Here is a 24,762-nt window from a genome sequence, read left to right on the forward strand (position 1 = left end):
AATGTCTCTACCCAAAAAACCACACGCCCCACACGTGTTTCGCCCAGAACGGGCTTGCTCACAGGGATAGACCAGCTACCTGCTAGCCCATTTTTGGTGAAGTGCGGTTTCTCATATGCTTTTTATGGAATAAAGCAATAAGTTGATTTTACTGCCTGATGTGGACTGAGTCCTGGTTTAAGGGAACCAATCTACTCAACATTTTAGGGGGAAAACAGTCAGGGCGGCCGGTCCTGGGCTGGAACATCCCAATAAGTATGCCCCATTGAGTGACATTGGTGAAACCAGTGAGAGACCAGCACTGCTGGAGCTGAGTGACTCCCCTAGCTGCCGGGGGAATAACTCCTCCAGTGAGGGCGGGGGTAAAGCCAAAGGAAAGGAAAGACAGATTCTGGTGGACACAATTCTTATCCCTTGTACACACGGTCGTAGAATCCGTCGGAATGCGTCTTATCGGACCGTGTTGTCGGATAATCCGACTGTGTGTGGTCTGCATCGGACTGTTTCCGTCGGACCAAATTTAACAACTTGCTGGAAATATTTTCCGACAAACTGGTCCGATAGGACATACTCCGATCATGTGTAGAGAATTTCGATCGGACAAAGTGCCACGCATGCTCAGATCAAATTCCTACATCAAAGCTATTGGCTACTAACCTTGAACATAGTCCCATCGTAACGAAATTACGTCACCACGTTCTGAAAGATCGGATTTTTCGACAACTTTGTCCGACCGTGTGTATGCAACAGTTTCGGACAAAATCCAACGGATTTGGTTGTCGGAATCTCCGACCCGTGTGTACAAGGGCTTAGAAGGACAGAAAGGGCAATCTGTCACAAAGACCTGAAGTGCCGAACTGTATTTTGTCTACCAGGCGCTCGGGTTCGGCACATCACAGATCTGGTGGACAGATTACTGGGAGGGGCTGGGGAAGACCCAGATGTCATGGTGCACGTTGGCACCAATGACAAAGTCAGAGGCAGATGGAGTGTCCTAAAGAACGATTTCAGGGACTTAAGAGCTAAATTGAGGAAAAGGACCTGCAAGGTTGTATTCTCAGGAATACTACCAGTACCTTGAGCCACACCAGAAAGGAAGAGAGATATTAGGGAAGTAAACAAGTGGCTGAGGAGCTGGTGTAGAAAGAAGGGGTTTGGGTTCCTGGAGAACTGGGGTGACTTCTCAGTTGATAACCAGTACTATAGAAGGGATGGACTGCACCTAAATGGGGAAGATCTCCCGGGAGTGAAGATAGGCGAAAAGTTAGAGGGGTTTTTAAACTAGGCAACAGGGGGAGGGTCCAGAGGTAGAGATAGTAAACAAGGAACATATTCCAGAGGGTAGTATTGGGGGCATTAGTGATAGGTTGACTAAAGCACATAAACCCGAGGTAAGTATAGTAACAAGTCCTATTTGCAACTCCAGAGCACCCAACAAGGAGATAGTATGCGACCGGTTTAAACTATGTGGCATGTTCACCAATGCCAGGAGTCTGGCGGACAAGGTGGGTGAACTAGAGATACTGTTGTATGAGGAGGATTTGGATTTTGTAGGAATTACAGAGACTTGGTTCAACAGCTCTCATGATTGGCTGACAACCACTCAAAGGTATTCCCTTTATCGCAGGGATAGAGAGGGTAAAAAAAGATGGAGGGGTATGCCTATATATCAAAAGTAATTGTGAGAGATGACGTCACCGAGGGAGCTAGAGAGGAGGTGGAATCCTTATGGGTAGAGCTCCAAAGGGATGAAGCTAAGGGGGAAATAATGCTGGGAGTATGCTATAGACCCCCTAACCTGAGGAGGGGGGAATTTTAATTATCCAGACATGGGCGGAGGGAACCGTGCATTCATCTAAGGCTCGCCAGTTCCTAAATGTCTTGCAGGACAACTTTATGGGTCAGATGGTAGATGCACCAACTAGAAACAAAGAGTTACTAGACCTACTGATTACCAACAATACAGAACTGATCACGGATGTGTAAATACGGGGCAATTTAGGAAACAGCAATCACAGGTCAATAGTATGTAAACACTTGGATTCATGAAGAATCGTTGGGAAATACATCCCTGGGAATTACAGACCAGTTAGCCTAACATCAATAGTATGTAAGCTCTTGGAGGGGATGATAAGGGACTATATACAAGATTTTAGTAATGAGAACAATCTCATTAGCAGTACTAACCTTCTATGAGGAGGGGAGTTGCCATCAAAGGAAGGCCCGTAGACGTGGTGTATCTGGATAAAGGAAGGCCCGTAGACGTGGTGTATCTGGATAAAGGAAGGCCCGTAGACGTGGTGTATCTAGATAAAGGAAGGCCCGTAGATGTGGTGTATCTAGATAAAGGAAGGCCCGTAGACGTGGTGTATCTGGATAAAGGAAGGCCCGTAGATGTGGTGTATCTAGATAAAGGAAGGCCCGTAGACGTGGTGTATCTAGATAAAGGAAGGCCCGTAGACGTGGTGTATCTAGATAAAGGAAGGCCCATAGACGTGTATCTGGATAAAGGAAGGCCCGTAGATGTGGTGTATCTAGATAAAGAAAGGCCCGTAGACGTGTTGTATCTGGATAAAGGAAGGCCCATAGACGTGGTGTATCTAGATAAAGGAAGGCCCGTAGACGTGGTGTATCTAGATAAAGGAAGGCCCGTAGATGTGGTGTATCTGGATAAAGGAAGGTCCGTAGACGTGGTGTATCAGGATAAAGGAAGGTCCGTAGATGTGGTGTATCTAGATAAAGGAAGGCCCGTAGACGTGGTGTATCTAGATAAAGGAAGGCCCGTAGACGTGGTGTATCTGGATAAAGGAAGGTCCGTAGACGTGGTGTATCTAGATAAAGGAAGGCCCGTAGACGTGGTGTATCTAGGTAAAGGAAGGCCTGTAGACGTGGTGTATCTAGATAAAGGAAGGTCCATAGATGTGGTGTATCTAGATAAAGGAAGGCCCGTAGACGTGGTGTATCTAGATAAAGGAAGGCCTGTAGACGTGGTGTATCTAGATAAAGGAAGGCCAGTAGACGTGGTGTATCTAGATAAAGGAAGGCCCGTAGACGTGGTGTATCTAGATAAAGGAAGGCCCGTAGATGTGGTGTATCTGAATTTTGCAAAAGCATTTGACACAGTTCCCCATAAACGTTTACTGTACAAAATAAGGTCAGTTGGCATAGACCATAGGGTGAGTACATGGATTAAAAACTGGCTACAAGGTGAGTTCAGAGGGTGGTGATAAATGGGGAGTACTCGGAATGGTCGGGGTGGGTAGTGGGGTCCCCCAGGGTTCTGTGCTGGGACCAATCCTATTTAATGTGTTCATAGATGACCTGGAGGATGGGGATGGGGGAAACAGTCCAATCTCTGTATTTGCGGACGATACTAAGCTAAGCAGGGCAATAACTTCTCCGCAGGATGTGAAAACCCTGCAAGAAGAACAAATTATTGGGGGGAGGGGCAACTACATGGCAAATGAGGTTCAATGTAGAAAAATGTAAAATAATACATGTAGGTGGCAAAAATCTGAATGCAATCTATAGACTGGGGGGAGAACCTCTGGGGGGATCTAGGATGGAGAAGGACCTGGGGGGAGAACCTCTGGGGGGATCTAGGATGGAGAAGGACCTGGGGGGAGGGGAACCTCTGGGGGGATCTAGGATGGAGAAGGACCTGGGGGGAGGGGAACCTCTGGGGGGATCTAGGATGGAGAAGGACCTGGGGGGAGGGGAACCTCTGGGGGGATCTAGGATGGAGAAGGACCTGGGGGTCCTAGTAGATGATGGGCTCAGCAATGCCAAGCTGCTGCTAACAAAGCAAACAGAATATTGGCATTAAAAAGGGATCAACTCCAGAGATAAAAGGATAATTCTCCCCTCTACAAGACTCTGGTCCGGCCGCACCTGGAGTATACTGTCCAGTTCTGGGCACCAGTCCTCAGGAAGAACTCCCTTCCACAGGCGGTGGTCTCAGCGGGGGGCATCGATAGTTTCAGGAAACTATTAGATAATCACCTGAACAACCGCAACATACATGATATACAATGTAATACTGACATATAATCACACACATAGGTTGGACTTGTGTCTTTTTTCGACCTCACCTACTATGTAATCTTAAACAGAAAGTGATAATGGGGGAGGAGTCAATAACCCAATGATGGGGGTCCTCAGGATCAGCCTGGTCTTTATCTTGGTTGGTTAGGGGAACCAATCAGCTGATGTCTAGTAATAATCTTTGTATTTCTATTTTAGTAGATGGACGGGAGATGAGGAAAACCTCAGAGGATTGTCTCACTTTGTCTCCAGACTGTAAAGTAGAAGATGAGGACATCACACAGTATAGTCCAGGAGAAAACCCGACTACCTCAAATGTCCATCCGGCACCACACAGTGTAGATGGACCATTGTATTCATCTTATCCCGAGGAACCTCAGACTGTGCGGGACGGTGCCGGACCATCGTATTCCTCTTATCCCGAGGAACCTCAGACTGTGCGGGACGGTGCCGGACCATCGTATTCCTCTTATCCCGAGGAACCTCAGACTGTGCGGGACGGTGCCGGACCATCGTATTCCTCTTATCCCGAGGAACCTCAGACTGTGCGGGATGGTGCCGCCCTTCCAAAAGATAAGAGGTTTCCCTGTCCTGAGTGCGGAAAGTCTTTCCGTTTTAAATCTGGCCTTTATGTGCATAAAAAATCTCACACAGGTGAGAAGCCACATTGCTGCCCTGAGTGCGGGAAACGTTTCCTACATAAAGCGGATCTCACTAAACATCGAAGGTGTCACACTGGGGAGAAGCCGTATTCCTGCCTTGAGTGCGGGAAATGTTTTTCCGAGTCATCCCATCTTTACAGACATCAGAGGTCTCACACAGGGGAAAAGCCATTTGCCTGCCTCGAGTGCGGAAAATGTTTTGTACGTAATGCAAAACTTATCGCACATAAAATGTCTCACATGGGAGTGAAGCCGCATCCCTGTCCTGAGTGCGGGAAATCTTTCTCAGATAAGTCCAAACTTTGCAGACACCAGAAATCGCACACGGGTGAGAAACCATATTCCTGTCCCGACTGCGGAAAATGTTTTTTGGAGAAGTCCAATCTGTGTACACATCAGAGACTGCACACGGGTGAGAAGCCGCATTCCTGTCCCGAGTGCGGCAAATGTTTTTTTCATAAACACGCCCTGGAGAAACACCAGAGGTCTCACACAGGTGAGAAGCCGTATGTTTGTCCTGACTGCGGGAAAAGCTTTTCAGAGAAGTTCCTTTTTTGCAATCATCAGAGACTGCACAGGGGCGAAAATTCGCATTCCTGTCACGATTGCGGAAAATGTTTTGTTCATAAATCTGCACTGGACATACATCAGAGATCACACACGGGGGAAAAGCCATATTCCTGTCCCGAGTGCGGGAAATGTTTTTCAGACAAGTCCTATCTTTACAGACATCAGAGGTCTCACACGGGGGAGAAGCCGTATTCCTGTAATGAGTGCGGGAAAAGTTTTTCAGAGAGGTCCAATCTTTACAGACATCAGAGACTGCACATGGGGATACAAACCATAATCCTGCCCTGAGTGCGGGGAATGTTTTTCGCAGTAGTCTTGTCTTACTCCAGAGAACACGCACAATTCTTGAAGTGTATTAGATTTCCGAGTGTGGGAAATGTGTTCTATATGAATCGTAATCTGCCGTACATCCGAGATCTCACACTGGGAAGAAGACCACCTTGATATTCACCTCCGAAAATACGGGGCTGATCTTCATCATGTAAGAAACCTTCATAAGTAGATTAGATTTCTCCAAGGACATCAATGTGGTGTTGTACCGTGTCGGCCATTGATAGCAGTAGAAAAATAAAAATGGAGTCCTTACCTTTTATTGGCTGAGTACATTTTGTGGTGTAAATATACTTTCTGCTTTCCTATCTGTTTATCTACACATGGTGTGCTGGTGATATCTTGGATTGGACAACCTGTGGTTACACCGTTTCCTATATCAGTCCTGTGATAAGGTCCTTCAACACAGAAGATAAGAAGGCCAATGTGTGCATAAGATATGACAACCAATGGCTTGAGTTGGTAAGGTTCAGTCCTGTGATGAGGTCCTTCAACACAGAAGATAAGAAGGCCAATGTGTGCATAAGATATGACAACCAATGGCTTGAGTTGGTAAGGTTCAGTCCTGTGATGAGGTCCTTCAACACAGAAGATAAGAAGGCCAATGTGTGCATAAGATATGACAACCAATGGCTTGAGTTGGTAAGGTTCAGTCCTGTGATGAGGTCCTTCAACACAGAAGATAAGAAGGTCAATGTGTGCATAAGATATGACGTCCAATGGCTTGAGTTGGTAAGGTTCAGTCCTGTGATAAGGTCCTTCAACACAGAAGATAAGAAGGTCAATGTGTGCATAAGATATGACGTCCAATGGCTTGAGTTGGTAAGGTTCAGTCCTGTGATAAGGTCCTTCAACACAGAAGATAAGAAGGTCAATGTGTGCATAAGATATGACAACCAATGGCTTGAGTTGGTAAGGTTCAGCCCTGTGATAAGGTCCTTCAACACAGAAGATAAGAAGGTCAATGTGTGCAGCATCGGTTGAAGGTCCTTCCGTTTATGCATCTCCTGCTGAATTGTCCAAGGCGGCCACCTCTTCTACCTACCCCTTGACCTAGCCCTGGTTCATGTCATGGTGAGCTAAGAGACTTTAGTAACCAACAAAAATTGTGTAGATCTTGACCTTGTAATCCCTATTCTGTAAATCTCTGAGGTCCAACATCAACCAAGCTTCTTGACAGTGATTCATTCCACCCCTTGGTAAATTAAACCCAATAGCGTAAAGAGTGCCCATGAGATATGACGACCAATGGCTTGAGTTGGTAAGACACACAAATTGTGTCAATCTTGTACTCGGAATCAATATTCTCTGAGTCTCCGCTGAGGTCCAGCATCAACCAAGCTTCTTGAAATTGATTCATTCCACGCTTCAGTAAATGAACCCCAATAGCGTAACGATTGCCCATAAGATATGACAACCAATGGCTTGAGTTGGTAAGGTTCTTCAGCACAGAAGATAAGAAGGCCAATGTGTGCATAAGATATGACGACCAATGGCTTGAGTTGGTAAGGTTCAGCCCTGTGATAAGGTCCTTCACCACAGAAGATAAGAAGGCCAATGTGTGCAGCATCGGTTGAAGGTCCTTCCGTTTTTCCATCTCCTGCTGAATTGTCCAAGGCGGCCACCTCTTCTACCTACCCCTTAGTTCAGCCCTGGTTCGTGTTATGGTGAGCTAAGAGACTTTAGTAACTAACAAAAATTGTGTAGGTCTTGACCTCGTAATCCCTATTCTCTAAATCTCTGAGGTCCAGCATCAACCAAGCTTCTTGACAGTGATTCATTCCACCCCTTGGTAAATTGAACCCAATAGCGTAAAGAGTGCCTATGAGTTATGACAACCAATGGCTTGAGTTGGTAAGGTTCAGTCCTGTGATGACGTCCTTCAGCACAGAAGATAAGAAGGCCAATGTGTGCAGCATCAGTTGAAGTTCCTGCTATTTTTCATCCGTCTCCTGCTGAATTGTCCAAGGCTACCATCTCTTCTGCCTACTCCTTGGCCTAGCCCTGGTTCATGTCATGGTTAGCTAACAGACTTTAGTCACCAACAAAAATTGTGTAAATCTTGTACTCGCAAACCCTATTCTCTGAGTCTCCTCTGAGGTCCAGCATCGAACAAGCTTCTTGACAGTGATTCATTCCACTCGTTAGTAAATTAACCCCAATAGTATGAAGAGTGCCCATAAGATATGTCAACCAATCAACCAATGGCTTGAGTTGGTAAGGTTCAGCCCCGTGATAAGGTCCTTCACCACAGAAGATAAGAAGGCCAATGTGTGCAGCATCGGTTGAAAGTCCTGCCGTTTATGCATCTCCTGCTGAATTGTCCAAGGCGGCCACCTCTTCTACCTACCCCTTAGGTCAGCCCTGGTTCATGTCATAGTGAGCTAAGAGACTTTAGTAACCAGCAAAAATTGTGTAGATCTTGACCTCGCAATCCCTATGCTCAGAGTCTCCTCTGAGGTCCAGCATCAACCAAGCTCCTTGACAATGATTTATTCCACCCCTTGGTAAATTAAACCCAATAACGTAAAGAGTGCCCATAACATATGCCAACCAATGGCTTGAGTTGGTAAGGTTCAGCCCTGTGATAAGGTCCTTCAGCACAGATAAGAAGGCCAATGTGTGCAGCATTGGTTGAAGGTCCTGCCATTTTTTGCATCCGCTCCTACTAAATTGTCCAAGGCAGCGCTGCCCGAGGGCCATTGGGGGGCCCCATGAGAGGCTCCTTAACACACGAAACCTAGCGCAGGAAGCTCCTGTAATAATAACTGTCACGCGCGGTGCACGCTGCTCCCCGCCGGCCCCTCCTTCCCTCCCGTCCACCCCAGGTGCTTGTACATGACATCACCTCGGATGGACAAGAAGAGTGGAGGGGCCAGCGGGAAGCAGCACGTGCTGAGCAGTGACAGTTCTTATTACAGAAATTGGGTGAGACAAACTCGGTGGGGGGCAGCCAGTACAGATATAGTAGGCCCGGGCCCCAACAGGACAGCCTGCACACCACACCGAGCTACTATAGACGGGGGAGGGGGGACATTGCACTGCTAGAGCTGGCTGATGGTGTGGGGACTGTCACTGTGTATCCACAGCACACATAAAGGAGTGATGATAGAGAGGGGAGAGGATTTGTGCTGGGGGTGGGGAGATTTAAGGTCCTCTCCCCTCCCAAAGCACCCCCCAGCCCAAATCCTCTTACCCACAGGATTTGGGCTGGAGGGGCTTTGGGAGGGGAGAGGACCCTGTAAGCCCTGTACTCGCAATCTCTTTTTTTCGAGTCTCCTTTGAGATCCAGCATCAACTAAGCTCCTTGACAATGATTCATTCCACTCTGTAGTAAATGAACCCCAATAGGGTAAAGAGTGCCCAGAAGATATGTCAACCAGTGACTTGAGTTGGTAAGATTCTTTTTCACAAGCCTTTGTGTATGTGTCTTTGGGTAATTTCTTCCTATCAAGTGATGGAGGAAATGTGTAGATGTGTCGCCTTATAGATTGGAATAGTCATGGATCCCCAGATGAGAAGTTCTTCCACACAAGTGAGGTCAAGATGAGCAGAAGATGGACCCCAAGCCATTCTCTGTGGGTTTCTGTTGGTTTGTCTCTATGCTGACTATGTTTTGGTGGAACTATGTAGATGAGTCACCTTACAGATTAATAGTTACAGATCCCCAGATGAGAAGTTTCTCCACACAGGTGAGGTCATGATGAGAAGAGCATGGACTCCAAGCCTTCCTCCACGTGTCTCTGTTGAGTTATCTCCATACTGACCAAGTTTTGGTGGAAACATGTAGATGAGTCATCTTATAGACTGGGGCAGTCATGGATCCCCAACGGGGAGCTTCCTCCACACACGTGAGGTCATGATGAGTAGAATATGGATTCCAAACCTTTCTACATGTATCTCTGTCTATAGTGTGTGGGGCACAAGCACCAAGACAAAATCCCGATGGGAGGACCACATATGTAATCCTAGAGATTGCCTTGATGGCCTTTTCAGTTTCAATACATTTTTATTGAGCAATCATGGAAATTATAGCTACATTATTATTCCAAAAAGACAAGGCCAGTTTTTACAAAAAGTGCGCCATCACATGGCAACAAAAAGAAACACCCCCATAGGAGTACAGTTCTGACAGACAAGGTCATCATCTTCATATGAAAGATTCCACAGGGTACATAGACATACAGAAGGTACAGTATATCGAACCAAAATCTTAAATAACATAGGACCTGATGTCCATCATTCAGGTTACCTGGCTGTTGGTGGACCCAAAAAAAAGACTGGCTTGCAGTCTCCACTCTAATTCATCCCAAAGGTGTTCTATTGGGTTGAGGACAGGACTCTGTGCAGGCCAGTCAAGTTCCTCCACCCCAAACTCGCTCATCCATGTCTTTATGGACCTTGCTTTGTGCACTGGTCCAAATCATTTGGTGGGGGGGGGGGGGGGGATTGTTTTTCAGGGGTTGGGCTTGGCCCCTTAGTTCCAGTGAAGGGAACTCTTAAGGCGTCAGCATACCAAGACGTTTTGGACAATTTCATGCTCCCAACTTTGTGGGAACAGTCCCTTCCTGTCCCAACATGACTGCCCACCAGAGCACAAAGCAAGGTCCATAAAGACATGGATGAGCAAGTTTGGGGTGGAGGAACTTGACTGGTCTACACAGAATCCTGACCTCAACCAGATCGAACACCTTTGGGATGAATTAGAGCTTCTACACCACACCTTAAAAGGAGTGCCTCACTCCCTAATTATATTAAGACTCCACCTACAGAAAAAAAAAAGTGTCCCTATTAATTTCTTTGCAATGTTGGCAACTATGCCCTTGGTGGGAGTCAGTGGAGATGAGGCACAAGGCTGTGCTCACACTACGAGATGTTTCTCGGGGCTGCAGTTCCTCTGAGCTCCACAAGGTGGTGATCTCACTTCTACCCAGACAGGAAGTCTCTATGGTAGACAGGAAGTGATGTCAGGCACAGACAGGAAGTGATGTCAGGCACACACAGGAAGTTCTGGGTGAGAGGTGAGTCGGGAGGAAGTAGAGAGGAGACCGTTGGAAGAGGCAGTAGAGGGGGTAATAAGATCTTATTCTCTATTTACACCCAGTAACCCCCCCCCGTCATGTTCCGTCCTCTTCCTCCATAGTCACTGTGACGTCTTTTATCTCCAGCAGATGATGATACACACATATATAGTGTGGAGACCTAGATTACCCCCTTCAGGGGCAGAACATTCCCCAACTTACGGGGCCGGAACACTCCCTTTATTTTGGAGATGTGTCACCTTTCCCACCAATCACCTTCTCAGTCTAAACTAATGGATTATACCACTTTTATTGGGGGGTGGAGACGGGGTCCTTATTTGGTTATTAGTGGGACTGCTTAACCACTTTCAGCCCCGGACCATTTTGCTGGCTTAAGACCAGACCACTTTTTTGCGATTCGGCGCTGCGTCGCTTTAACGGACAATTGCGCGGTCGTGCGACGTGGCTCCCAAACTAAATTGACGTCCTTTTTTTTCCACAAATAGAGCTTTCTTTTGGTGGTATTTGATTGCCCTCTGCGGTTTCTATTTTTTGCGCTGTAAACAAAAATAGAGCGACAATTTTGAAAAAAAAACGCATTATTTTTTACTTTTTGCTATAATAAATATCCCCTAAAAATATATATAAAAAAACATGTTTTTCCCTCAGTTTAGGCCGATGCGTATTCTTCTACATAATTTTGGATTAAAAAAATCGCAATAATCGATTATTGATTGGTTTGCGCAAAATTTATAGCGTTTACAAAATAGGGGATAGTTTTATGGCATTTTTATTAATAATTTTTTTTTTTACTAGTAATGGCGGCGATCAGAGATTTTTTTTTATTGTGACTGCGACATTATGGCGGACACATCGGACATTTTTGACACATTTTTGGGACCATTGTCATTTATACAGCAATCAGTGCTATATACAAATGCAGTAATTCCTGTGCAAATGACACTGGCAGTGAAAGGGTTAACCAGGGGTGGCAGTGTAGGGGTTAAGTGTGTCCTAGGGGTGTGTTACTAACTGTGGGGGGTGTGGCTGTGTGTTAGTGAACACTGATCTCTGCTCCAATCACAGGGAGCCGAGATCAGTGTCACTTGTTGCTAGGCAGAACGGGGAGATGCTGTTTACATCGGCATCTCCCCGTTCAGCCTCCCCGTGAGACGATCGCAGGTATCCCCGCGGCGATCAAGTCCACGGGACCTGTGACCGGACTCACGGGGGTCCCGATCGGCGTGCGCGCCACTGGCGGTGCACGCGGTGGGTCTGCCTGTAAAGTGGCACATCTGTACCATGTATAGAACCTGCTGCAGCAAAACTGACATTTATATAAAGAAAAAAATATATACTATACTATATCTAAATGAATTTTTCATTTGTATTGTTTAATTTCAGGCATCATTAAAAGTGAAAGCTCCTTTAAAAACAATCTTTTTTTTAAAGTTTTTTTTTTTTTTGCATTGATACGTGTCTCCCAGAGCAGTACCCGGACCCCCATAGTCTTTCTGGTCCCATAGACTTTAATAGGGTTCTGGTCGAAACGTTCTGGTGTAGAACTGAACCCAGGGGTGTCTTCGGCCCATCACTATCTAGGAGTTTGGAGGTCAACGGGAACAATGAGATGGACCTTAAGTTGTTCCGACTCGTGGGATCTAATTAGAGCTTTTTTTTTAAGTGGAAGTAAACTCCCCTATCGTTTTCAGCCAAGGAAGCTGCCATCTTTGCCTCTGTTTAATCTTCAACTGCTATGGTGCTGCACATGTGATTCGTTATGACACCAGCCATTGGATGGTTTGATAGTTTGGCTGAGAGCACGGCCAATGTGCAGTTAGCATTCCCGGCATGCCTTTTTTTTTTTTAACTGTTTAAATCCATGCGTTTACTTCCACTTTAAGTACAGGGGGTGACCAGAGCATGTTTTAGAGTGTTGGGGAAGAGACCATTAAAGAGGTAGACTGGAGTAGGTGTGAGGGAATGGGGTCGCTGGGGGGGGGGGGTGTTGCGTGGGCTTCAGAGAAAGGTTTAGCAACCTCCTCTGTGGAAACGGTCAAAAATGTTTTTGAAGTGCTAAGTCTTGGGCAGGGAATGGATTAGTGGGTGGTGGGAGTCGTGGATGATACTTAAAGGTAGAAAAGAGTTGATAAGGACTGGATAAGAGAGAGAGTTGTCAAGATGAAAACAAATCCAACAGAAAGAAGGGAATTTCTAATCCAACAGGTCAAGAAGGTCCCGAGACCTCGAAAATGTAGCTAAACTGTACAGAATAAATGTGTTCCCATGGGGGGTAGTAGTGCTTAAATGTACAGCAACCCTCCTATTACCCCTCCCCCAACATCCAATTATTGTGTGACCAACACCATCCAAATAATTCTTACTTTCATTTCCCAAAGTTATCCGTCTACAAGGAGACCTGTATAGATCAAATGACGGCACCAATGAGGATGGAGGAGGACCGGAGTCACATGACTGAGAAGATACTAAACCTCACCCTGGAGATCATCTACCTGCTGACCGGAGAGGTGAGGAGGATTCTGGGAGGTCACATGACATCACTCTTATCTCTATTAATAAAACACAGACCTGACCGGAGAGGTGAGGAGGATTCTGGGAGATCACATGACATCACTCTTATCTCTATTAATAAAACACAGACCTGACCGGAGAGGTGAGGAGGATTCTGGGAGGTCACATGACATCACTCTTATCTCTATTAATAAAACACAGACCTGACCGGAGAGGTGAGGAGGATTCTGGGAGGACACATGACATCACTCTTATCTCTATTAATAAAACACAGACCTGACCGGAGAGGTGAGGAGGATTCTGGGAGGTCACATGACATCACTCTTATCTCTATTAATAAAACACAGACCTGACCGGAGAGGTGAGGAGGATTCTGGGAGGACACATGACATCACTCTTATCTCTATTAATAAAACACAGACCTGACCGGAGAGGTGAGGAGGATTCTGGGAGGTCACATGACATCATTCTTATCTCTATTAATAAAACACAGACCTGACCGGAGAGGTGAGGAGGATTCTGGGAGGTCACATGACATCACTCTTATCTCTATTAATAAAACACAGACCTGACCGGAGAGGTGAGGAGGATTCTGGGAGGTCACATGACATCACTCTTATCTCTATTAATAAAACACAGACCTGACCGGAGAGGTGAGGAGGATTCTGGGAGGTCACATGACATCACTCTTATCTCTATTAATAAAACACAGACCTGACCGGAGAGGTGAGGAGGATTCTGGGAGGTCACATGACATCACTCTTATCTCTATTAATAAAACACAGACCTGACCGGAGAGGTGAGGAGGATTCTGGGAGGTCACATGACATCACTCTTATCTCTATTAATAAAACACAGACCTGACCGGAGAGGTGAGGAGGATTCTGGGAGGTCACATGACATCACTCTTATCTCTATTAATAAAACACAGACCTGACCGGAGAGGTGAGGAGGATTCTGGGAGGTCACATGACATCACTCTTATCTCTATTCATAAAACACAGACCTGACCGGAGAGGTGAGGAGGATTCTGGGATTCTAACATGATGTTCCTATTGGTTCCCCAATACAGAGATTTCCTCTTGTGAAGTCCGGTGATCATATGACCATCACAGTGCCTCCATGTGACTCCCTAAAACCTGAGAGACACAACATGGAGAAGATTCTAGAAGTCACCAAGAAGATGATGGAGCTGCTGACAGGAGAGGTGAGGAGGATTCTGGGAATTCTGGGAGCTTATCCAGTAACAGACAAGGGATGTGTCTGGATGGTGACTGTATCATTGTGTGTGTCAGGTTCCTATAAGGTGTCAGGATGTCACTGTCTATTTCTCCATGGAGGAGTGGGAGTATTTAGAAGGACACAAGGATCTCTACAAGGACGTCATGATGGACAATCAGCCGCCCCTCACATCACCGGGTAAGAGGAGACTTTATTGTAAAGGAGAGAGCAGTACGGAGGCTCCACCTAGATCCCCCATCATCTGATAAACACATAGAAACAATGTATTCAGTCAGTGTGTGTGTTTCCTACAGATGGATCCAGTAATGGGAACCCACCAGAGAGATGTCCCCGTCCTCTGTATTCCCGGGATTCCACACAGGAAGGTCACACCATCCCCCACCATCATCAGGTGGGTGAGGAACAATTATTGGTAGTTCTGATTATTACACAGTGTTTATTACAATGAATGTTTTATTAGATCTTTCAGAGTGGAAACCTCGGGGATGATAATATTGATGTTAAAGAAGAGTATAAAGAGGAGGATGAGGAGTATGGAGTGATGGAGGAGTTTTCAGAAGGACACAAGGATATGATGGAGCCACCAAATACCAGGAACCCACCAGAGAGATGTCCCCGTCCTCTGTATTCCCGGGATTCCACACAGGAAGGTCACACCATCCCCCACCATCATCAGGTAGGTGCAGTTGAAGGTCTAGCACTGCACTTAGTATTTTTGAATGCTGACCATCAATGTAGAGGAGATCACTAACCACCAATGTAGGAGGAACACACTGACCAAAATGTAAAGGGAACCCACTGAGTACTGACCACCATTGTAAAGGGCGCACACTGAGAACCAACCACCATTGTAAAGAGGAGCGCCAAGTACTGGCCACTAATGTAAGGAGGCCCACTAAGCACTCATCACCACTGTAAATGGGAGCACCGAGCACTGATGATCAAGGTAAGCAAATAATATTGTACATAGTCCTCACCCTCACATTCCAAAATTGTTGTGCAGTTCTGGGGGTTAATTGTTTTGAAATGTTGAGAGTTATTAGTTCTATTAGTTTTAAGCTGTGCTGGGAGTGAATTATTGTACTGCGCTGGAAGTGAATTATTGTGCAGTGCTGGGAGTGAATTATTGTGCTGTGCTGGGAGTGAATTATTGTTCTGTGCTGGGAGTGAATTATTGTTCTGTGCTGGGAGTGAATTATTGTTCCGTGCTGGTGGTTAACTATTGTACAATGCTGGGGTTAAATATTTTACCATGCTGGGGCATAATTATTTTGCTGTGCTGAGGTTTACTTAGTGTGCCGTTCTGGTCGACATTTTTTGTGTTGTGCTAAAGGGTCTCCTATTGTGTGGTGCCCAAGGTATATTAATGCGCCGGGGTTATTGCTGGCTATGTAGGGGTACTGCTTGTTGAATCCTTTTTCAATCAGGCTGACTTTACGGTTGGGACCGGTTGGGAACCTCGAGTTTACTACCAGTCAGTAATGGGATATTATCCAAGGATGTGAGAAACATGATCACATATCTTATTTGCGGGATTAGTTGTCTGGTCTGACAACCTCATCCTTTATTGTGGAAACTTCCTTCCCTGAATCCTGAAGGAGTTGGGAGTGGGAGGCTTGGACCATCACACGTAGTCTTTTCTTGTGGATCTGGTTTTTTCCAAGGTGTTTTCTGGGGATCTGTTTACTTTAGGACACGTCCCAGTGTTTTTTTTTTTTCCATTGACCACATCACGTTGGTGGTTTGTTTCTTCCTCATTGGGTAGTTATGTAGTTCCATCTGTTTTTGGTGTGTTTTTGGTTTCATAGCCTCTTGCTGGTTCTGGTTCTGTGTTCCTTCAGGTGGAGTCATTACCCCTTTTGGCAGAAATCTCTTCTGTCCTGGTCTAAGCATCAGGTTGATCATCTGTGGTCTTTCCTGGGTTGTTGGCCTCATGCTCTGTATTGTATGGGGCTTCTTCTCATCTGGTTTAAATTCATTCATGCATTAGTCCTTCAGGTAGTTCTGACCTGCAGATAGTTTCCAGTCCCTTTTGGTCCTTTTCAGCAGCTGCTTCCTACTCCTCAGACTGCTTCTGATGGGCAGGAAGTCTCAATTTCTATATGTCCTTCAAGGGACGACAAAGAAAAGATTTTTGTACTTAAAAATCTATTTCTTGGAGTTCATTGAGGGACACCGCTCTCACGCCCGTTTCTGTTTTTGCTCTTGCCCTTGGTACTGGTTTTCTTTAAACTGAGGCATGCTGGGTAGAGAAGGGGTTATTTGAGGCCTGGCTTACAATTTTTTTCTGTTTGCAATTGTCCCGGCTTCCTGTAGGTGGCAGTAAAACCCAACTGTTTCTGAATTTCTGTGTCCCTCCATGGACTCCAAGTAATAGATGTAATTGCTGCCATCTTGTTGGTTTAGGGTGAAGGTCTGATGAACATGAAAGTTGAGGGTGAAGACGAAGAGAAGTATGTGAGGGATGATCGGCAGTCTATGGAGGAGGATGGAATAACGGGGACATTTATAGAGGAGGACACTCCTACAGAGATCAGCACAGGTGGGTCATTAACACTAAATACATTCCTCCACCCATGCTGCTCACTGATTGGTCCAGAGGGCAGGAGCTCAGTGATATCAGCCAATAATGGGATGATAAGGGTCACCTCCCTGTACTGATACCCATCCTGGGGTTCAGCTGGCAGTTTCAGGTTGTGTGTCACTCCAGTGGTACATATCACCAGAAGTCTCGGCCTATGGTTGTTCCATGGGGAAGGGTCTGCAAGTCTGAACTTTGAACCTCTTGTTTATCAGAGATCACATGACCCAGTGCCTAGGCTTGCGGTTCCTGCTCTTCTGACAAGGCTGTGTAAATGTAGACGTGATCTGGAAATTTTTTTGGGGAGAATTGTCTGGCAGGTGGCTTTGGCTCCCCCCAAGGCATAGAGTCTAAGTTTGAGTTTGGTCTTCACCAGAGCTCCTGATGCTGGAGACAGGCTGGAACCCCAGTTCTCTTGACTGTCTTTGCTGCTAGCTGACGCCAGGTTGCAGCCCTTAGGTTTTCCCCATCAATGGGTCACAAGCAGAGCCGCTCGTGACAGATCGATGTTGAAACCTAAGAGCTGAGGACCTAGGTCCTAGAGGACTAGCCCAAAGTATGAGGGAACCCTGTAAGTCCTGGCAGGGACTGTGAAAGTTGGTGTTCTAGAGCAGTGTTTCTCAACTCCAGTCCTCAAGGAGCCCCCAACAGGTCATGTTTTCAGGCTCTCCATTATTTTGCACCGGTGATTTGATCAGTTCCACTGCCTTAGTAATTACCACAGCCATTTCATTTGAGGGAAATCCTGAAAACATCCTGAAATCCTGAAAAACATTCCCCATGGAAAAACCATAGGCCGAGACTTCTGGTGGGGGCTGCATGCTCTTTACCCAACCACAAGCCTAGGCACTGGGCGATGTGATCTCTGATAGACAATGGGGTTCAAAGTCCTCTAGGACTAGACCAATGTTGTTTGAGGGAACTCTGTAAGTTCTGGTAGGGATTTCGAAAGTAGGTGTTCTAGAGGTCGTGACAGAGATTGTGAGAGTACGGTAACGGGTATGAAGACACAAGGCCCTTTCATTAGGAAGAGGAACATTACCAGCTTGTTCGGACTTTGGCTTTCACTCATATCTACCTGATCCAGATCAGGCCCTTTGACTGAAGAGGGGAGACGAGTCCCAGCTGGTTGGGACCTCCACAGAGAACATCTCCTCACTCATATCTATCTGATCCAGATCAGGTCCTATGACTGAAGAAGGAGAAGAGTCCCGGCTGGTTGGGACCTCCACAGAGAACATCTCCTCACTCATATCTACCTGATCCAGATCAGGCCCTATTACTGAAGAGGAGAAGAGTCCCGGCTGGTTGGGACCTCCACAGAGAACATCTTCTCACTCATATCTACCTGATCCAGATCAGGCCCTATGACTGAAGAGGAGAAGAGCCCCGGCTGGTTGGGACCTCCACAGAGAACATCTCCTCACTCATATCTACCTGATCCAGATCAGGCCCTATGACTGAAGAAGGAGAAGAGTCCCGGCTGGTTGGGACCTCCACAGAGAACATCTTCTCACTCATATCTACCTGATCCAGATCAGGCCCTATGACTGAAGAGGAGAAGAGCCCCAGCTGGTTGGGACCTCCACAGAGAACATCTTCTCACTCATATCTACCTGATCCAGATCAGGTCCTATGACTGAAGGGGAGAAGAGTCCCGGCTGGTTGGGACCTCCACAGAGAACATCTCCTCACTCATATCTACCTGATCCAGATCAGGCCCTATGACTGAAGAGGAGAAGAGTCCCGGCTGGTTGGGACCTCCACAGAGAACATCTTCTCACTCATATCTACCTGATCCAGATCAGGTCCTATGACTGAAGAGGAGAAGAGTCCCGGCTGGTTGGGACCTCCACAGAGAACATCTTCTCACTCATATCTACCTGATCCAGATCAGGCCCTATGACTGAAGAGGAGAAGAGCCCCGGCTGGTTGGGACCTCCACAGAGAACATCTTCTCACTCATATCTACCTGATCCAGATCAGGTCCTATGACTGAAGAGGAGAAGAGTCCCGGCTGGTTGGGACCTCCACAGAGAACATCTCCTCTCTCATATCTACCTGATCCAGATGGGATCTTGATGGAAGTGAACTAACCCTCTCATATCTATTGATGATGTTTTTCTATTTTTTCTAGGACACGCCATGGAGAAACCCTCAAAGGATCTCCTCACTTTATCTCCAGGTTGTAGAATGGGAAATGAGGACATCACAGGAGATTGTGGAGGAGAGAAGACAACGATCTCCACTATGGATGGTGGACTTCACAGTGTGGATAGACCATGGAGTCCCTCCGACTCCGAGCAACCTTGTACTGTCAGGGATGGCGCCGGGATTCAGGGGGAGAAGAGATTTTCCTGTCCTCGGTGTGGGTACAGATTTAGCTCTGCATTAAGTCTCATCTTACATCAGAGATCCCACACGGGGGAGGACCGTCATTCCTGTCCCGAGTGCGGGAGAAGTTTTTCACACAAATCAGAACTTGTCAGACATCAAAGATCTCACATGGGGGAAAGGCCATTTTTCTGCCCCGAGTGCGGGAAATGTTTTACAGAGAAGTGCAGCCTTTTCAGGCATCAGAGGTGTCACACGGGGGAGAAGCCGCATCCCTGCCCCGAGTGCGGGAAAGGTTTTGCGAGGAATTCGCAACTCGTTGTACATCTCAGGTCTCACACGGGGGAAAAGCCGTTTCCCTGCCTTGAGTGCGATAAATGTTTCACCGACAAGTCCCAACTTTTCAGGCATAAAAGATCTCACACGGGAGAGAAGCCGTATTTCTGCTCAGAGTGCGGGAAAAGTTACTCACAAAAGTCTTCTCTTACCAAACACCAGAGAACCCACACACCCCCCGAGGTGCATTAGTGTCCTGGGTCCAGGGAAATGTCTTCTAAACGGATCGCGTTTGGTTGGGAAGAAGCACGCCTTGATAGACACCTCAGAAAACACGTGGCTGAGCGCTCCTCTGATCTTCATCGTTGAAGGAATCCTTTAATAAGAGACAATAAAAGACTTCAAAGTTCTGTCTGGTTGACTGTCCTGGGAGAGAGAAGGGGGAGGGGGTGTCGCTGCTGGTTGAGTCCCTCTAGCAGTGTAGTCTGATCTCCCCCGGGAGGGAGAATCTCTAAAGGAACAGCTTCAACTCTTTTCCAGGAAGGCTGTCCACAATGTTTAGGAGTGTGTCTATGGGAGGGATCTTCAAACGAAGGCCCTCAAGCTGTTGCGGAACTACACGTCCCACGAGGGGTTGTAAAAACTCAGACATTCACAGACAAGACTAAGCATGATGGGAACTGTAGTTCCTGAACAACTGGAGGGCCGTAGTTTGGAGACCCCCGGTCTATGGGGTCCATGTTTGACCATTCTTGGACGAGAAGGCCTGGTCTGCAGTCTTGGTATGCTGACGCCTTAAGAGTTCCCTTCACTGGAACTAAGGGGCCAAGACCAACCCCTGGAAAACAACCCCACATCATAACCCCCCCCCCCCCTCCAGCAAAAGATTTGGGCCAGTGCACAAAGCAAGGTCCATAAAGACATGGATGAGCGAGTTTGGGGTGGAAGAACTTGACTGGCCTGCAGAGAGTCCTGACCTCAACACCATAAAACACCTTTGGGGTGAATTAGAGACTGCAGGTCAGGCCTTCTTGTCCAAGAATGGTCAAAACATAGACCGGGAGGTCTCCAAACTATGGCCCTCCAGTTGTTCAGGAACTCAGTCCTGACCTCAACCCCATAAAACACCTTTGGGGTGAATTAGAGCGGAGACTGCAGGTCAGGCCTTCTTGTCCAAGAATGGTCAAAACATAGACCGGGGGGTCTCCAAACTATGGCCCTCCAGTTGTTCAGGAACTCAGTCCTGACCTCAACCCCATAAAACACCTTTGGGGATGAATTAGAGAGGAGACTACGAGCCAGGCCTTCTCCTCCAACATCAGTGCTTGACCTCACAAATGCGCTTCTGGAAGAATGGCCAAACATTCCCGTAGACGCACCTCCTAAACCTTGTGGACGGCCTTCCCAGAAGAGTTGGAGCTGTTACAGCTGCAAATGGTGGGCCAACTCAATATTGAACCCTCCGGACTAAGACTGGGTAGCACTTTTGGTAATATAGTGCATATTAGATTAGATATATAATTGGACCTCTTATCTCTAGATTACCCCCACCTGTATTATTTTATTTCACCTCTATTATGGCTCATTACCATGAGGATTGGCTAATGATTGACCATCGTAGAGACCACAGCACTGTGTACACCTCCTACTGGTGGGCCAACTCAATATTGAACCCTACGGACTAAGACTGGGATGCCAATAAAGTTTTTGTGCGTGTAAAGGCAGGTGTCCCAATACTTTTGGTAATATAGTGTATATACATTAACGCTTGTATCAAAAACAACAATTGCGTTTCTCTATTAGGTAACGCTGTGCTGAGCTCCTGGTCCAGTCCAAACTTGTGTTTGGAATTTTGCTTATTAAGTGGGGGCTCCCCCCAAAATTCTAAACTCGACTCTTTTGGGATCCACTTGCAGAATTCCCATGACATCACTGACCAGATATGGTCATGTCCACATTTGGTCAAAGAGGTCACCCAGTAGACCCCCGTTCCTTCTCTTCATACTCAGCTGTCATCCATTGTCAGGAGAGGACGAGGCTGACGGTTGGCAGGTCGGTGCTCCTCGTTCATAATGATTGATGTGGATCAGTATACCGTATATACTCGAGTATAGGCCGACCCGAATATAAGCCGAGGCCCCCAATTTACCCCCAAAAAAACTGGCAAACTTATTGACTCGTGTATAAGCCGAGGGTGAGACATGCCTGTCCATCCCTGTGTGTGTGTCCGTCCATCCCTGTGTGTCCGTCCATCCCTGTGTGTCCGTCCATCCCTGTGTGTCCGTCCATCCATCCCTGTGTGTGTGTGTGTCCATCCATCCATCCATCCCTGTGTGTGTGTGTCTCCATCCATCCATCCATCCATCCCTGTGTGTGTGTGTGTCTCCATCCATCCATCCATCCATCCCTGTGTGTGTGTCTCCATCCATCCATCCATCCCTGTGTGTGTCTCCATCCGTGTGTGTGTGTGTGTGTGTGTGTGTGTGTGTGTGTGTGTGTGTGTGTGTGTGTCCAGCCTACCTTTGTCCCGAGCCTCCATCCCGTGCCTTGCCTCCTTGCCTCCGTCCCGTGCCGTGACTTGCCTCCTTGCATCCGTCCCGTGTCGTGCCTTGCCTTGCCTTGCCGCCGCCGTCCCGTCCCGTCCCGTGCCGTGCCTTCCCTTGCCTCCGTCCCGTGCCCTCTTCGTCGGCGGCCATTGTAAAGTTCAAAAGCTGCGCCGCCGCCTTCGCCTGTGATAGGCGGAACACTGAATTTCCCAGCAGCCTGTGTTCCGCCTATCACAGACGTCGTATCATCCTCGTCCGTAGTACGAGGATGATACGATGTCCGTGATAGGCGGAACACAGGCTGCTGGGAAATTCAGTGTTCCGCCTATCACAGGCGAAGGCGGAGCCGGAGGCGCGGCTTTTGAATAGAATGGCCGCTGTCTGTCTGCTCGACACGCTGATCGAGCAGGCAGACAGCGATGACTCGAGTATAAGCCGAGGGGGGCACTTTCAGCCTCAAAAAAGAGGCTGAAAATCTCGGCTTATACTCTAGTATATACGGTAGATGGAAAATGTGATGTACGGTGAATTTACTTTGTTGGACTTTTTTTTTTTAATATATTAAACTTACTTCAAAAGTTTTGTGTGTTTTTATTTACTTTCACTTTCTTTGGTGAGTGCTCATTGACATGTGGCGAGGTATCTGGTGCACTAACAAAAAAAATGTGTTTGTTTTCGTTTCATTGTTTTTTTTTGCTTTTTTTTTTGGAAATTCGGAAATTCAGAATTAGGAAATCCGAAAATTTGGATTTTCGGATTTTCGAAATTTTCGGAATTAGAAAAATTCGAAAATCCGAAAATGTAAAAATCTGAAAGAAAATCAGTAAAATTCGAAATAATAACTAACTAATAATAATAACTAACTATTAAATTATAGGTATGGGAATTTCATGTCAAATTTGGCTGTTAGTGAACGTAACGAATACGAATTTATCCGAAGTTTACGAATTATCCGAAAAAACGAATGCCGCACCTAAACAAATGGAATGGAACAAATTAATAATAAATAATAATAATAAAAAGGTTTTATTATTGTTATTATTATTGGATCGTTCCATTCGTTTAGATACGGCATCTGTTATTTCAGATAATTCGTAACTTTGGATAAATTCGTACTCATTACGTTCACTAGTTTGAAAGGAAATTCCAATACCTATAATTTAATAGTTATTAGTTAATTATTTCAGGTTTTCGCATTTTCATTCTTTCATTCTTATTTTTGGGTTTTCAAATTTCCAAACTTCCGAAATTTCCAAACTTCTGAAATGTTCAAATTTCCGAACTTCGGAGTTTTCAAGTTTCCGAACTTTAGAGTTTTCAAGTTTCCTAACTTTAGAGTTTTCAAGTTTCCTAACTTTAGAGTTTTCAAGTTTCCTAACTTTAGAGTTTTCAAGTTTCCGAACTTTAGAGTTTTCAAGTTTCCGAACTTTAGAGTTTTCAAGTTTCCGAACTTTAGAGTTTTCAAGTCTCCGAACTTTAGAGTTTTCAAGTCTCCGAACTTCAGAGTTTTCAAGTTTCCTAACTTTAGAGTTTTCAAGTTTCCGAACTTTAGAGTTTTCAAGTTTCCGAACTTTAGAGTTTTCAAGTTTCCGAACTTCTGAGTTTTCAAGTTTCCGAACTTCTGAGTTTTCAAGTTTCCGGACTTCTGAGTTTTCAAGTTTCCGGACTTCGGAGTTTTCAAGTTTCCGAACTTCGGAGTTTTCAAGTTTCCGGACTTCGGAGTTTTCAAGTTTCCGGACTTCTGAGTTTTCAAGTCTCCGAACTTCGGAGTTTTCAAGTCTCCGAACTTCGGAGTTTTCAAGTCTCCGAACTTCGGAGTTTTCAAGTCTCCAAACTTCAGAGTTTTCAAGTCTCCGAATTTTTTAGTTTTCAAGTTTCCGAACTTCGGAGTTTTCAAGTTTCCGAACTTTCAGAAGTCCGAAATTCGGCAATTTTGAAGTTCCAAATTTTCAAAATTTTGAATTTTCGGACATTTCAGAATTAACAAATTTGTAAAAATTTTGAACTGAACGAATTGCACATTTCTAGTATCTGGGTGTCCCCTTATTTTTTTAGCCATTGGTTATGGGGAAGAGGTCCTTGTCTTTATCAAAATAGTTTTTGGGGGGAACCACGTCATTTTTAATTTTTTTTTGGTGTGGGGTTTCCCTTAAAATCTCTACCAGACCCAAAAAGCCGTTTTTTATTTAACATATTTATATTGCCGGCAATTTAAATGTAATTTTTCTTTCATTATAAATTTCAGTTTTACTGCAGCAGGTTCTATACACTGTACAGGTGTGACACTTTACAGAAAGACTAAGGGGACCCCCCTCCCCCCCACCGGCACTATATTTAAAGGAATTTTTGATTTCAGCAAGGTCCATTAAGACATGGATGAGCGAGTTTGGGGTGGAGGAAATTTACTGGCCTGCACAGAGTCCTGACCTCAACCCGATAGAAGAACAAGAAGGCCTGGCTCACAGTTTACGCTCTAATTCATCCCAAAGATGTTCTGTCGGGGTGAGATCAGGACTCTGTGCAGGCCAATCAAGTTCCTTCACCCCAAACTCGCTCATCCATGTCTTTATGGACCTTGCTTTTGTGCACTGGTCCAAATCATTTGGTGGAGGGGGGATTATGGT

General features: G+C 46.0%; 3 protein-coding genes across 4 annotated transcripts in view; all 3 read left to right on the forward strand.

The window, feature by feature from the left end:
- Window positions 1-5,868, forward strand: part of LOC143955337 (uncharacterized) — a 49,393-nt gene extending 43,525 nt beyond the window's left edge. The window contains exon 13 of the mRNA XM_077465406.1: window positions 4,670-5,868. Within this exon, the coding sequence (XP_077321532.1) occupies window positions 4,670-5,564 (895 nt within the window). The 3' untranslated portion in view covers window positions 5,565-5,868. The remainder of the gene's footprint in view (window positions 1-4,669) is intronic.
- LOC143955446 (uncharacterized) overlaps window positions 1-21,865 on the forward strand; it is a 151,205-nt gene extending 129,340 nt beyond the window's left edge. Inside the window, exons 5-7 of the mRNA XM_077465492.1 lie at window positions 14,871-15,077; window positions 16,808-16,943; window positions 19,120-21,865. Of these exons, the coding sequence (XP_077321618.1) occupies window positions 14,871-15,077; window positions 16,808-16,943; window positions 19,120-19,844 (1,068 nt within the window). The 3' untranslated portion in view covers window positions 19,845-21,865. The remainder of the gene's footprint in view (window positions 1-14,870; window positions 15,078-16,807; window positions 16,944-19,119) is intronic.
- On the forward strand, window positions 10,617-14,790 carry LOC143955997 (uncharacterized). Of its 2 annotated transcripts, XM_077466125.1 has the most exons (3): window positions 10,617-10,678; window positions 13,027-13,155; window positions 14,232-14,790. In XM_077466125.1, the coding sequence occupies exons 2-3, from the start codon at window positions 13,060-13,062 to the stop codon at window positions 14,580-14,582; spliced, it is 447 nt and encodes a 148-aa protein (XP_077322251.1). In that variant the 5' UTR covers window positions 10,617-10,678; window positions 13,027-13,059; the 3' UTR covers window positions 14,583-14,790. The 2 variants fall into 2 exon arrangements, with proteins under 2 accessions (XP_077322251.1, XP_077322252.1); XM_077466126.1 differs by lacking the exon at window positions 10,617-10,678 and having other exon boundaries at window positions 12,733-13,155.
- Window positions 21,866-24,762: the final 2,897 nt, after the last annotated feature.

This window comes from Lithobates pipiens, unplaced genomic scaffold, assembly GCF_037356315.1.
Source record: "Lithobates pipiens isolate NorthernLeopardFrog02 unplaced genomic scaffold, aLitPip1_a1.2 Scaffold_35, whole genome shotgun sequence".
NCBI classification, from domain to species: domain Eukaryota; kingdom Metazoa; phylum Chordata; class Amphibia; order Anura; family Ranidae; genus Lithobates; species Lithobates pipiens.

Excerpts from the sequence above, each read along its gene's own strand:
- LOC143955997 (XM_077466125.1), top strand. The coding sequence starts at position 13,060 with ATGACGGCACCAATGAGGATGGAGGAGGACCGGAGTCACATGACTGAG. Across the intron at positions 13,156-14,231 it reads TCTACCTGCTGACCGGAGAG|AGATTTCCTCTTGTGAAGTC; the intron begins GTGAGGAGGATT and ends TCCCCAATACAG.